Source organism: Phodopus roborovskii, unplaced genomic scaffold, assembly GCF_943737965.1.
Source record: "Phodopus roborovskii unplaced genomic scaffold, PHOROB, whole genome shotgun sequence".
Taxonomy (NCBI): Eukaryota; Metazoa; Chordata; class Mammalia; order Rodentia; family Cricetidae; genus Phodopus; species Phodopus roborovskii.
In genome coordinates, this window is record NW_026125538.1 from 1,196,146 (window position 1) to 1,211,461 (window position 15,316).

Consider the following 15,316-nt stretch of genomic DNA (forward strand, 5'->3'; position numbering starts at 1 on the left):
CCAGGGAACAATAACTGGCACTTGGAAGCATCCCTACCACTTCTTTCAGCCTGTGTGGCTCTCAGAGAACCAGAGGGAAGACAAATCCTCTCAAGACCCTATATCCTGCCAGTCCTATGGAAGATGGAAGATGGGTTTTTTATTTCTTTACCCCTTGTGAGTGACTCTTGGGACAGAGCCTGTCGGCGTTTGCATCCGTGAGATAGACCAAGAGGGTCCGGCCTGGCAGTGGGGCTAGGTTGTGTTTTACAGAGAGGTTGACAGCGGTTTCCAGGGCCTGGCGATACCGCTCCAGCAACCTGACATCACAATTCCATTGTCTACAACAAGAAAAGACACAGACACAGGCTCGTCCATCCGTCTGCAACTCTGAAGCAGATGGAAAGACATACATGTGTCACTCTAGTCCTCTCTCCCTCCTCAAGCACCCCCACCCTCCCACAGCCCACCTCCCAAGCTGCCAAAAAAGCTTTCCTTGGGGACTCGGAACCAGTGCTGCAGTCGCCTGGCATGTCCATCTGTAATTGCTTCAAGAGGTGTGGCTTAACTGCTACAAGCTTATCAGGGGATATTAAATTTTTCAAAATCATTTTACTATTTTGTATGGATGAGTGGTTTGCCTACATATATGTCTGTGCAGCACCTATGTGCAAAGCCTGCAGGAGCCAGAAGATGGTGTTGGATCCCCTGAGAATGGAATTAAAGACAGTGGTGAGCTACCACATGGTGGGTGGGATTGAAACACGAATTTTCTTTCTTCCTTCTTTTTTTTTTTTTTTTTTTTTTTTTTTTTTTTTTTGGTTTTTGTTTGGTCTGTCTATTTGCTTGTTTTTCAAGACAGGGTTTCTCCATGTAACAGCCCTGGCTGTTTTGGAACTAGCTTTGCAGACCAGGGTGGCCTCGAACTCACAGATATTCCCCTGCCTCTGCCTCTGCCTCTCTGCCTCTGTGCCTCTGTGCCTCTGCGCCTCTGCCCCTCTGCCCCTCTGCCCCTCTGCCTCTGCCTCTGCCTCTGCCTCTGCCTCCCAAGTGCTGGGATTAAAGGCGAGCGCCACCACTACCCACCCAGCTTCAAACCCAGATTTTCTGAAGAGCATCCAGTGTTCTTTTTTTTTTTTTTTTTTTAAATTTTTACGTGTATGTTTGATTTTGTTGTTGTTGTTTCCCTTTTATTAGAAACAGATTGTTTTCTCACATAATATACCCTGGTTTATGGTTTCCCCTCTTCCACTCTTTCCAGGTCCCCTCCAGCTCCCTTCCCATCCAGATCCACTCCCTGTCTGTCTATTAAGGACAGGCTTCTAAGAGATAATAATAAAAAAAAATAGATGATAAAACAAGAACTATCTCATCAAAGTTGGACAAGACAAGCCAACAGAAGGAAAAGGCCTGAGAGTCAGAGACCCTCTTGTTCACACACTCAGGAATCCCACAACAACACTGAACCTGCAAACCCTAACATATATGCAGGAGCCCTGATATAGACCCGTGCAGGCCCTGTGCATGCTGCCTCAGTCTCTGTGAGTTCTTGTGAGCATAATCGTGTCGACTTAGAGGACCTTGTTGTACTGGTGTTCTCCATCTTCTCTGGCTCTTACATTATTTCTGCCTCCTTTTCTGTGGGGTTCCCTGAGCTCTGAGGAGTGTATCCAGTGTTCTTAACCACTGGGCTATCCATCGCTGTAGCCATGGGGATTTTAATTTTGAGATAAGGTCTCACATAGATCAGGTTGTCTACATATTGCTGATCCTCAGGCCTCTACCTCCCAATGGATATAGCAGATGAGGGAATCACTTTTTAGATTTCCAGCTAATAAATACAACAGAATGACAGAAAACTCATGCTCCAATTGCCAATAATACAACCTGGCTAAGGAAAAAGAAAAAACAAAACATCAATGAACAAGCATCATCTACACTAAGGAGTTTAGGCCGAGCATGCTGGCACACAGCTGAACTCTCAGTACTGAGGAGTCTGAGGCAAGAGGATCTCACTTTTGAGACCAACTGGGCTACACAACAAGTTCAAGGTCAGCCCAAGCTACAGCAAGAGACTGTCTCAGGCTAGAGTGATGGCTCAGTGATTACGAGTGTGTACTGCTCTTGCAGAGGACAGGAGTTCAAGCCCCCGACTCCCCACAACCACATCAGGTGGTTCACACCACTTACAACTCAGCATGCAGCAAGAGATGCTACACACATTCACAGACCCCATCGGAACCCATGAAATCATCTCAAGTACCAAAGTGCAAGCTAGAGAAGTTTGGGTTTCATAATTTCATAGGACAGAGTTCAATATAAGAGCTAAAGACTGGGTTTTGGTGTAAAATTGACGGGAACCCAACAGGTATGCAGCACTGAATGACTGACAAGCCTAACTCCCGAGGATAATTGATGCCTGCTCCCAGATGGCTCCTTTGCCCTGTCCTTGAGTTCCTTCGCCCCACTTTTTCCCCAGCTAGCAAGCACATACCTGGTCTTGCGCAGCCTCAGCTTTTCCCGCTTGAGCTTCTCATACATCACAGGTATAGTCATTGCCACCCGAAGCTGCCGACGTGTCAGGGTGCGCAGGTGCCTGGCGTTGGAAGGCTTCTTGATAGTTTTTGAGTTTCTGACCATTATCCTCCTCATCAGTGTTGTATTGGAAGGAAAGGGCAATGCTGTGTGACGACAGAAAATACCCAAATCAGGCAATTTCTAATACCTTAGTATTCTAAACCCCTATCCCTAGGGCAGCCAGTGGTCTACCACTGATTACAACACACTCTAAGTCTGCAAAGCAAGTGGCTGAAAGTATCTGTGTGATCTCATTTACACTTGAGCCAGAAGAGAAAGAATACCTTTATTTCTGAGTTGAGCCTCAAGTTTATCAATGGAATCATGAGCATTAAGGAATCTGAATGGAAACTGCCGACTGTTAACCACAGATTTCTGAAAAACAAGGAAGAATTATGAGCAGAGAGGCAGGGAAGACCAGGGCCATGGGGCCTACAGGACGATGGAGCTGTAATTCCATGAGGTTTGTGGGAAGATAAAGAGAGAAAAGTAGATCTCAGGAAGGAACAGAAGAAAAGGAAGAGAGGTATGAAAAAAGAATAAAAAGAGAATGTAACTGGAGCCCCATTTCTTCCATTTTATTTTATTTTATTTTTCAAGACAGGGTTTCTCTATATTGCTTTGGAACCTGTCCTGGAACTTGCTCTGTAGACCAGGCTGGCCTCAAACTCATAGAGCTCTGCCTGCCTCTGCCTCCCAAGGCGTGCACCACCAACACCCGGCACTTTTTATTTTTTTTAATTAAAAAATATTTTATGTGTGTGGGTATACCAGTTTGTATGTGTGTCACATGTCTGTCTGGTACCTACACAGGCCAGAAGAGGGCACCATATCCCCAGGAAATGTAGTTACAGATGGTTGTGAGCAGCCATGTGTGGGAATCAAATCCAGGTCCTCTGGAAGAGCAGCCAGTATTCTTAATCCTTTTAAGCCATTTCTCCAGCCCCAGAGCCCCATTGTTTTTATACTACACTGCCCCTGAAATGAGTTCCATAGATGGGGATCTTTCTGTATGCTATTGTGTTTACAAAGTAAACAGGGAAGTTATTGTTCTCTATTTGTAATCTTCGTGAGACTAATGCCCAAGACCTGTCCTTCCCTGCATATCCGTGTTTCCACACTTATCATATCCCAATCCCACACAGAAACCAGCTGGTAGCCATGACCATTCTCAGCCATTCGGAGAGCTGGCCACTAGAGATGCCTCACTCCTGACCAGTGTGGACTAGCTAAGCCACACACTCCCCACTGATTACACTCACCTCATCCTGGAGTTTCTGCAGAATGAGTTCATGGTGGCGGGCACTGATCCCAGACCGCAGCAGGTTGCACAGGTTCCGGAGCATGGCCATGAAGGGGAGTTTCCCATTGTCTTCAGACATGGGGGGCAGGATAAAGTGAGTGAGTGACAGGCACAAAGTTGCAGCCCATAGCAGGAAACAGAGTCACACAGAAACTCAAGTGGGAGAATGCAATATGCTCTACTCAAAATGTTTTAAAGATCCAGGAATATGAAACAGAGATTGGCCTGAAGTAGTCAGAAAATGTTATATAACTCTGTTTATGGGACAGCTGTTTCAATAACAACATATTTGTTGGTTTTAGTTGTGGTTCAAATGGTAAAATGCATTCCTCTTTTTTTCCACCAACCTGATTGAAGGCAAGAACTAACTACTGCAAGTTGTCCCCAAGAAAATAAAAAAATGTAATTTTTCTTTGGTTTTCTTTATTTTCTTTTGTCCTCGTTTTTCAAGACAGGGTCTCTCTGTATAGCTAGTCCCGGAACTTACTCTGTAGACCAGGCTGGCCTCAAACTCAGAGATCTACCTGTCTCTGCTTCCTAAATTCCTGGATTAAAGGTGTGTTCTGCAACCACCTGGCTTTTCCTTTTCTTTTTAAAATTGTTTTTATTCATGAGCATGTGTTTGTATGTGTGGGTGCAAATACCACTTGTACCACTTGTTCAAAGGTGCTGTGCCCACACAGGTCAGAAGAGGATGTAGGATCCCTGGAGCTAGAGTTACAGGAGGCTGTGAGCCGCCTGATGTGGGTGCTGGGAACTGAACTCGGGTCCTCTACAGAGGAAATATGTACACACAGGTTAACTCTATACAGCCTGAGCAGGTTGTATTTATATATTTAGAAATAATAACTGTGGTGATATATTGTTTATGATCTAATAAAGCCACTTAGGGTCAAAATGCAAAGCTAGCTACAAGCTGTAGAGCCAGGCAATGGTGACACACACCTTTAACCCCAGCAGCCATACTAGCTAGCCATAGAGCCAGAAGGTGGTGGCACACACCTTTAATCCCAGGACTCAAGAGACCAGCAGATGAATCTCTGTTAGTTCAAGGCCACACTGAGCTACATTAAATTGATCCAGCCCTAATGAGAAACAGCTCACACAAAAGTGATCTCAGCACTTGAGATCACACACCTTTAATCCCAGGATTTGAGAAGTATAAAAGGAAGAGACAGCAGTCTGGGATTGCAGTCTGAGGCTTGGTGGAGACTGGATTATAGTCTGAGGCTTGGTGGAAAGATTTATTCTCCAGCCACGCTAAGGACAGGACAGCCCTTTCAGCCTGAGGTAGTAGTAAGAAAAAGATAGTGCCTGTCTGCTTTGCTTCTCTGACCATCAGCTTGAAGCTTGAACCACAATATTAATCTCTGGATTTTTATTATTCATGTTATGTATAACAAAGAAATAAGGGCAATGAACCTGAGAGACAGCAAGTGGTCAATACATGAGAAGAGTTAGAGGGAGGAAAAAATAAAAAGTATTTTCAAGATTAAGAAATAAAAAAAGAAAGAAAATAGTGAGTTCACTGTAGATCTAGGTAAGTGAGATTACAGGTGTGGTCCACCACATCCAGCTCCATCAATGTTCTGGCCTTGCTGTATGTTCTAGGTGACCATACATGGAGCATGGAGGCATACTCACAGTACCGAGGAGCTTGAAGCAGGATTGCCAGTTTGAGACTAGCTTGGATTACACAGGTAGATGTTCTCAAAAAGAGAGGGGCAAGGAGAAGAAGAAAAAGAAAAGAAAAGCCTTTAGGCCTAGGTGCATGCCCACATCTCAGCAGGAGGAAAAATAGGACAGCCTGGGCAATATAAAGAAACTCTATCTCAAAATAAAAAGTAGGGCTAGGGAGACGCCTCGGCAGTTAAGAACACTGGCTGCTTGCTCTTCCAGAGGACTTGGCTTTAATTCCCAGCCCCCAAGAGGTGGTTCACAACCATCTGTCACTCCAGTCCAAGGAGAGCCAATACCCTCTTCTGGCATTTTCAGGCTCCAAATGCAAACGTGGATCACAGACATACATGCATTCAAAGCACCCACTGTGGTGGTTTGAATAAAAACAGCTCTCATAGACTCATATATTTGAAAGCTGTTTGAAAGGATTAGAAGGATTAGGAAGTGTGGTCTTGGAGGAAGCCCTGGAGATGGGCCTTGAGGTTTTCAAAAGCCTATGCCAGATCCAGTTGCTCTCTCTCCCTCCCTCTCTCTTCCTGCAGATCAGGATATACCTCTCCTCTATTGCTCCGGCCATTCATAACACCATGTTCCCCTCCATGACAATGGACCAAACCTCTGAAATTTTAAGCCAGTCCCCAATTAAGTGCTTTATTTTATAAGAGCTGCCTTGATCATGGTGTCTCTTCACAGCAAAAGGATTAGTCTTAGTGACTAAGACATCTATACATATAAAATAAATAAATAAAATAAAAATTTGAGAAAAATTAACCATGGGGATTTAGTCTATATTAGGTATTAGTCTCAAGCAAGGTAAAGGTCACAATCAGGGTTAGTGATTCTTATGTAAAAGGAGGAAGTAAAGGCATGTATAGACTCAGTCCTATGCCACATCCTTCTTTGTTATTTGTTTGCTTGAGACAGGAGCTCCAGGATGATCTCAAAATAGTCATCCTCCTGCCTCAGCTTCTCAAGAACTGCAATTTAAAATGTGCATCACCACATCTACCCACATCCAAGCCCCTTCATTGCTGTATCTTAACTTGTGAATTGGTAAAAAGGCTGTCAGATAGATATGGCATTTAATTCCCAGGTGATTCTGATACACACACCACCAGTGGCACCAACAGAGAGAATAATAAGTAGCCACGCAATTCAGGCTGTCCTGAGTTTAATATGTGACAACCAGCAAAGGACACTGGAGCTTCTTAAGCTCTAAAATTGGAAAGCTTCAAAATTCCATCAAGGTATGAAGTTACACACATTTCAACAAAGAGAAAAATACCTTTGAATTTCCAAAGACAAAAGATGAAGCAAAAGGAAAGGGGTATACAAGAGAATGGAGCTTTTCTTTTCCTTTTTAAAATTACTCTGCCTTCCTTCCTTCCTTCCTTCTTTCCTTCCTTCCTTCTGTACACATGCATGCCTGGTACTGTGGAAGCCAGAAGAGAATACAAGATCCTCTAGACTGGAGTTACAGATGGTGTGAGCTACCATGTGGATGCTGGACATCAAACCCAGGGTGTCTTGAAGAGAAACAAATATTCTTAACCACTAAGCCATCTTCCAGCCCCTCAAAATGGGCTGAAGAGAGTGAGTCAGCAGCCAACAGTGAGAACAGCTCTTGCAGAGGAACTAAGTTTGGTTCCTAACACCTGCAGTGGGCCTATTACTCAGCTCCAGATATGTGATGCCCGTTTCTGGTCTCTGAGGGCACCTGCACTCACACGCACACATACACAATAAAATAAGTCCTTTTTAAAAAAGGAAAGCACAAAAGAGTCTTTAATAGTTAAAAATAGACAGCAAAGGGAGAGAGAAAATACTGGGGGTAATTTGTTTTACCCCAATATGAATTTTTCCCCTTTACCAGTATTGGGAAATGATTAAAATATCCAGGTCCTACATGAATTGCTATAGAAGTTCTAACATCTCACGATCTACTCCTACCTCATCTGGAATAAATTACAGATATGTTGATACAGGTGCAAACAGGGAAGAGGTACCACTTTTTTTGTCCTGTGTTTCTGAAGACTTGTGTATCATGTAAGCACATCTGGAATAATGATCAACTTAAGATATAAACACTATTTAAAACAAGTTTGATTGTCCACATTGGTAGAAAACCTCAAAACACCAATCAAATTTTGGTTATGTAAACTAAATTGAAAATAAAAAAAAAAAAAAAACTGCACCATTTTGTGGAAATCTTCAACATGGCATCTACAATACAGAAACAAGAAAGGGGAGACTGAAAGGAACATGGTGGTCAAGGTCACCTACCTATGAGTTCCTCCCAGACACGAGCTTTGTTCCCCCGCAAGCTCAGCTCCCTCTCCCAGGTCTCTGGCCTTTGGAGCTTCATCCGCTGCCCAGCTCTGCTAGGATCCCATGGCCCAGGGAGATGACTCCGAGAAAAGAGCTCTAGGGTTGATGGGTACCTAGCAGAGGGAGAAAAGTACCTATCATTTCTAAGCTAACAAAAATAGAAATAAGCCAAAGTTTGGCTCAAAACATTGTCTGCCTAAACTCATACTACTGGGATTGAGAACCACAGCAATAAGAGCCATGGATGAACAGAGATGATCACGGTGACGGCATGTGCTTGAAATACAGGGTCTCACCTGTAGCCCAGAAGGGCCTGGACGTGCTGGGCAGGCTTGTGGATATGCAGTTGCTCTACCAGCTTCTTCAGAGTGAACCTTGGCTGACTTTTCTCTGGCACTGCATTGTAAGCTGCTTCAAACTGTGGAAAAGGCCCCAAGCACCAAAAAGTTTTGTTTTATCCATGATCGTGAGGTATCAGAAATAAAAGTGTAAGCCTGCCATACCACATCAGGAAGCATAGACCATGAGGTAACTTTATTCTCTAAAACTCATTTGGACAAAGGGTAGAAACAGCAAGGAAAAACCCTGCAGGAAGGAAGAAGTTCCCACAGACACAGCTGCAGCTAAATGCTACAGCAACAGCATTCCTACAATCCCAGACCCCAATCGTGCAGGCAGCATGGGCAACATGGTATATGATCTCAAAACATAAAAAGAAATAAAAGTAGTTCTCCGGGATCCAAAAGATAAGTGTTTGGGGGGGGGGCAGCTTCTTGGAAGTCCCCATGTTTCATTTATATAAGACTGAACTATCAGGGGTTACTATGGGGTTATTGACATTAAAATTAAAAAAAAAAAAAAAAGGCCAGGAATGAGAACAGAGAACATCCTTTTTCTCCTAGAGAAGGAATAAGAAGGCAACTCTTATCTATATCATAAACCTATAATAGTAGTAGCACCTGCTGTTTTGAAAACTTTCTACGAGAGGCTGGAGAGATGGCTCAGTGGTTAAGAACATTGCTGCTTTTCCAGAGGTCCCAGGTTCAGTTCCCAGCATCCCCATGGAGACTCACAAATGTCTGCAACTCTAAACCCAGGGAATCTGCTGCCCTCTTCTGGCCTCCAAGAGCACTAGGCATACATGTGGTACACAGACACACGTGCAGACAAAACACAAGTTCCCATGAAGCAAAGAAAATTAAAAGAAAAAATTTTATGTAGAGTGGAGATATTTTATAACTTTTTAAACTCACTTACCCAACTAGATATGTCATCGGTCAACAAAGTATAACAATAAGAACAACAGAGATGAAAAAAAGATCCCTTTACCCTCCAAACCAAACCACAACTGAGAATCATCAGGTAGGGACAAGTGTCTACCACACTAGCTACTGGAATTTTAAAAATTAATGGGATTCTATTTCTAAATACAAGTTCGGGAGGGATTGTGCATGCGTATGTACAGACAACTCCCAAGGAAGTGACTCACCAAAATCTGTTCGTTTTTAAGGGACCAAAGGCTCTTCGGAAAACATTTCCCTCGCTCTGAAAATGGTCGTTCTGTTTTCTACAAGGATAGGAGAAACATTTTCAAACAGGGAAACAGAAGTAGCCCCTGGAGATTCCCATTCCAGTAGCCCTGAGTGAATATCTCTGCCAAACAGGAAGTGAGTTTCCACAGGTGACTGTTCGTTCTCACCCTGAGCTCCACACAGGTCATCTGGACTTCTCTGGTTCCTTTGCTTTCTGATATATGGACATGTCAGATACTTTTGTGTAGGCGCCCCGAGGCTCATCATGTTCCTTTATCCCTCCCTTCCCAGAGAAAAGGGGCTGTGGACTCCCAGGACTGAGGCAAAGACTAACCTGGGGGCGGGGCGGCTTGCGGGAACATTTCTTGAATCGGTGTTTCCGTGGATTGTACTTAGCTAGCTGGTATTCATCAAACTGTGCAAATTTGTCAGTCATGGCAGCACGGAGGCAGGCAGGCAGGGGCACCAACTTCTTGTCATCTCCTTCTGCCAGGCTCTGTTGAGAAGAGAGGAGATCAGCAGAAGAGAGACCCAAGGAACGCAGACGCGCACGCGCGCACACACGCACACAAACAAAACAACAACAACAACAACAAAAACTGGATCCTGGAGTTATATAGAAACAAGAATAGGGAACAATTTCCTAGCCTCACAACCAAAACTACATTTCTGTGTATAAGTCAAGTCACTGGTCTTTTCTGAACTCATTGTCATCATTATAAAGGATGTCTAGAATAAGACCATTTTTCCCCCTCAAACTTTGGTCCAGCCCTTGTCTCATTATTAGTCCACTCAGCTCTTGCAGAGAAAATGTATCCCCCCCTAAGGACTTGGATGGAGGAAAATTGAGCAAGCTACCCTGTCTGAAAATCTCCTTAGTGAAGAAAGGGGGGGACCCATGAAGGGGTGCAGGGTACTAAATACCATACCTGGTAGAACTCGGCTACCTGGATCCAATCTGAAGGCAGGCGAACAATGGCAGAGTAATACCGTCGCACGTGGGGCCGGCAGGCTGGCAAGAAGGCCGCTACAGCCAAAACTGTATTGGCCACCTCCCGGATGTTAAGTTGCTGCCTGGCATACAGAGAGGCCTAGTGTGGAGGGCAGAAACGATTGCACGTCTGTCACTTATCTCATAGCTCCTCGCCCTGAACTGTCTTGCTCATTGTATCTGCTGGCATAAAAACCTTTGCTGAGATCCACACACCGACAAAATATTAAACCTAAATGCCATCTTGGTCTTCCAACCATCTCCTAAGTTAACCAGGCTGTCCTTGTTTGGAAGACCCTTCATACCAACATCTATCAAAAACTTACCAATTGCAACATGGATGTGTTATAAAAAAGCAAAGAGAAATAATGAGCTGGTAACTAGTTATGATCTTCCTGAAGGTAGTTTCTGAAATCTTTCAGACTCAGAATTATGCCAAATTATATTAAGTGAGATATTAACTATATATTGAGATTACTTCTAAATAAAATGCTGTAACTTAAAAAAAAAAAAAAAAAAAGCTTATCCGGAATTCAAATTGCTAATTAAACCTGCTGTCCTCCAAAGCCCCATAGAAAACATTTGCCCCTAGATCAGACTGGCCCATGGGCATGTCTCAGGGGAAATTGTCTTAATTACTAACTGCTGAAGGGCCCACCCACTGTGGGTGACAGTATTCCTAGGCAGGTCATCCTGGGCTGTATAAGAAAGCTGGCTAAAGAGTTGGGATTGTTATAAATTCTTTTGAATAATGGTTGGTCAGCATCCGAAATTTTAAATCTTGGTACAAAAATATACAATAAAGATGCTTGTATGTGTACACTGAAGTGGCATGTGTTCATAGCAACATTATTTGAGATAGCCTAAAACACAAATAATTCACTATTAAATTGTAGCATAGATAAGCTGTGGTGTATAGAATACCTTACAGCAACAGTAAGCCTCAGCTGTATGCAACATTGTGGATGAATGTTATAATGTTGGCAAAATACTCCCTCCCCATAAAAGCCCAAAGTATATATAACTCTCTATATGACACGGAGAGTTGCTGTTTGAGTATCCTAATTGTTCCCACCCCTTCCCCCAAGCAAGGACGATCTAACTGAGGACACTTTCTCCTTACTGGGCAACTTCTCTAAGGGTGGTGGCTGCTTTTACTGAATGAGGAAGTGACAGGGACTGGGTCTGAAGTAGGTCTGAGAGCGACTGTGGGAATGTTCTGTTTCTGGAACTAGTTAGCCAGATTAAACAGCTGTGTTCGTTTTGTGACAATGACCCTTTGAGCTGTCTGGATACTGTGCATATTCTCATCACAGTAAATAAAAGTAAAATGAAAAGAAAGAAAGATAAGCTTGAGCCTGTGTGAGCTAGCAAGCAGTGTTCTTCAAGGGTCCCTACCTCACGTTCCTGCTCTAGCCTCCCTCCATGATGGACTGTGACCTGGAAGTTAGGGCGGCTTGTCATGGCAACAGAATAACACTAGCGCAGGGCCCTTCTCTGCCGTGATCTACTCGACACGTGATGTTTGGGAAAGTGCTTTATTTACTTTCTTGGAACAAATCCAAGTTTCATCCTGTTAAGACTCCCACAGCCTAGTCTTGTGCATTTAGCTTGTACAAACCCAATCCTAGTATACCTTCCCCCATCCCACCTTTCTCCACTCCACAGAACCCCAGGGGTCCCAGACTCACCCAGACATTGTGCTCCCTTCCTCAGCAAATGTCCCCTCCACCCCTACCAGCTCTTCATGCCATAACCACATCAATATCTCCAGGCTTTCCTCTTCTCCCCACGCCTTCATACCACAATACCTTAAGGATGAACTCAGGTTCCAAGGGGGCCAGTTCACGGCAGACTTCAAGGATGGATGCCCGGGTTGGGTCAGATGAACTTTTTACATTTGTATGTGAGGCCAGAGCAGAGCACAGTAAGGTCAAGAGAGCCATCTAAGAACCGGGAAACGCAGAAGAAAGGAGTAACTAAAGATTTACATTGACCAACTTGGACAATCAAGGACAGAGGGGCTGGAAAGATGCCTCAGTGGTTAAGGGCACTTGCTGCTCTTGCAGAGGGCCCAGGTTCAGTTCCTAGTATTCACATGGTGGTTCATGAACTCCAGCTCCAGAGGATACAACATTTTTTTTTAGGGAGAGGGGGCAGAGTCTCAGTTTGTAGCCCTAGCTAGAACTCACTATTATAGACCAGGCTGGCTTCAAACTCCAGAGATCCATCTGCCTCTGCCTCCCATGCACTTGGACTAAAAGTCATGTGCCACCACACCCACAAGTACAAGTCACACAGTGCATATCTATACATGCTGGCAAATACTCAACAAGCGTAAAAACAAAAACAAAAAACAGAAAGAATGGACTCCAGGTTCAGAAAGGTGTCTACTCAACTGACAGGTTGGGAAAGCAGGAAATGAGGACAGGATCATGTCCTCTCTGCCACCTTCCTAGAGAGCAGCCCTGGTTCTGGTCTCCATCCTCACCATTCCCTCCACCACCAGCCTTCCCTCTCCAGTTTTACCTTCTTTTCCTGTAGGACCTGATCAGTGTTTTCTGGGTGAGATTCAGAGTTTGCAGATGTGAATTTCAGGATTGGTGCATCTTCCTCCTCCTCTCCCAAGCTGAGACTGTACAACGGCATTTGGGCCTGTGCTCTCTCTGTCTCCCCCTGCATTTCCTGTTCTTCTGAGAAGCACCACCGACCCTAGAAACAGTGGCAGTTACAAATCTCACCGTGTGCGCACAGTCCTCAAAGAGGGATCAAAGTGTCTCCCTTTTGATAGGGAAGGCCCACATCTCTGCCTTCACCCCTACGCCAATCACTTTTACTTTACTCAGTCCTGTCTAGCTTAGTACTCTTTCTCATGCTACCTTTCTCTGTTCAGACTTCTAAGTTTTTACCCAAATGCTCTTAGGATTGTCTGTCTGGGAGCCCAAAGCCTCGCACATACCTTCCAAATGCAGTATGGTAATTTCTGGATCAGAAGAATGTCAAGCCCCATATCAATTCCCCAGAAGCAAAGAGCTTCTACATTCACTCCCACCTCCCTGACAGGGCTCTTGGGAAATTCAATGGAATAATGTATTTTCGACTCTACAAATTGTAAAACCCCAAATCACAGTAGGGTAGCAGCAGCTGTACTTTGAAACCAGAACTTTGTGAAGCACCTTTTTACTGACTCGATTTGAAAGATGGGGAAATTAAAGCTCCAAAAGGGATATTATCTTTGCCTAAGACCACATACTTTATAGTTACCAGAGATGCCATAAGGTTCATAAACTTTCCACAGAGGGAATGGGTTTGGGTCTGCCAATTCTGATCTATATAGTAAATGTACTTACATGGATCGGTTGAGTGGCCATGTGCTTGTGCTAGCACACAAGTATACAAGGAAGTGAGTTCTGATGTAGTAGATACACTGCATGTCTAACCTTGGATGCACCCAGCTAACTCCGTTGTAATGATCAGAGGCTTTCTGGAGACAAGGACAGTTTTTGATATCTATTACCTAGAATCTCTGCACTAAGTACTTGATGAGAACAAAGATGGCAGTGAAGACAGCACTAAGGTAAAGAGTTAACTCAGAAAAGGCCATGAGGGACTGGAAATGTAGCTCAGCAGTACAGCCTACCTACCATGTGCATGCCTACGGGTTCAACTCCTAGAACTGTCAAAGACACCAAAAGGCTGATATCAAAAAAGCTCTGAGAAAAAAAAAGGTCCCTAGATGCAGAACAGCAGAGAAGGCACTGAAATCTAGTGATAATAGATTTTATCTATTATCTAATATCTATGGATATTATCTAGTGATAATAACATAACAGAAACAGCTAGAGTCAAGATCAGCCTCCAAAAACAGTTACCAAAGCTACTTCCTGAACTCCAGTTGTGGTGGAGATGGACTTCGGGTCCCTGGAACACGCTGAAGGGTCTAGATTCTCAGAGAAACATGGAACCTTCTTGGTAGGAGGTTCAGGAAACAGGCAACTGCTAATGTTTGGGCTGCACAAATCAGCTTGCATCATGTGAGACACATGATGGCACTGGAACAAAGGGCTGGTAGATACAGTGCTCTTTACAGTGGAGAGGGTAGCTAGACACCGGTTCTCCAAGGAGAGAACGTCTGAGTGACGGGACATATGTCCACATAGCTTCTCCAGATGCTGGAGGTCAGGGAGCATGGGCAGGCACCGGTTCTCCAAGGAGAGAATGTCTGAGTGATGGGACATATGTCCACATAGCTTCTCCAGATGCTGGAGGTCAGGGAGCATGGGCAGGCACCGGTTCTCCAAGGAGAGAATGTCTGGGTGGGCAGATGTATGTCCATGTAATTTTTCCACCAGCTGGAGGTCAGGGAGCATGGTCAGACACTGGTTCTCCAAGGAGAGGGTGTCTCGATGGGCAGACACGTGCCCACAGAGTTTTTCCATAATTGCAGCAAATCAACATATGCCTAGAGGGAAAGAACAAGTGATGAGTTGCATTAGAAACATGCCAACTCCATATTCATCTGTTTGTACCAGTGATATGCAAAAAACAAACATTTTTTATTTCTTTTAAAACTTATTATCATTATTTTATTTTGGGGGGACAGGGTTTCTCTGTGTAGCTTTGGAGCCTGTCCAGGAACTCTCTCTGTAGACCAGGCTGGCCTCAAACTCAGAGATTTGCCTGCCTCTGTTTCCCGAGTGCTGGGACTAAAGGCGTGTGCCACCACCACCCAGGTTGTTGTTAATATTATTGTGTGAATGTATGTGTTGGGGAGAGAGGTGTGTGTTTAAGTTCAGGCACATGTGTCATGCAGTGTGTGAAGTTAGAGGATAACCCTTGGGAGTTGGTTCTGTCCTTCCATTGTGGGATCAGGGATAGAACTCGGTGATCAGGGATGCACAGTGAGCATTTTTAGCCAATGAGCCA

General features: G+C 44.3%; 1 protein-coding gene across 1 annotated transcript in view; it reads right to left on the reverse strand.

Annotated features, from left to right (window-relative positions):
- The window catches only part of Tep1 (telomerase associated protein 1), a 41,158-nt gene extending 26,313 nt beyond the window's left edge, over positions 1-14,845 (reverse strand). The window contains exons 1-12 of the mRNA XM_051176774.1: positions 14,263-14,845; positions 12,920-13,102; positions 12,202-12,336; positions 10,329-10,490; positions 9,734-9,895; positions 9,357-9,434; positions 8,164-8,285; positions 7,823-7,980; positions 3,819-3,928; positions 2,841-2,931; positions 2,474-2,660; positions 152-320 (exon numbers count right to left, since the gene is read on the reverse strand). Coding sequence (XP_051032731.1) covers positions 152-320; positions 2,474-2,660; positions 2,841-2,931; positions 3,819-3,928; positions 7,823-7,980; positions 8,164-8,285; positions 9,357-9,434; positions 9,734-9,895; positions 10,329-10,490; positions 12,202-12,336; positions 12,920-13,102; positions 14,263-14,829 — 2,124 coding nt within the window. The 5' untranslated portion in view covers positions 14,830-14,845. The remainder of the gene's footprint in view (positions 1-151; positions 321-2,473; positions 2,661-2,840; positions 2,932-3,818; positions 3,929-7,822; positions 7,981-8,163; positions 8,286-9,356; positions 9,435-9,733; positions 9,896-10,328; positions 10,491-12,201; positions 12,337-12,919; positions 13,103-14,262) is intronic.
- Between the last annotated feature and the right edge of the window lie 471 nt (positions 14,846-15,316).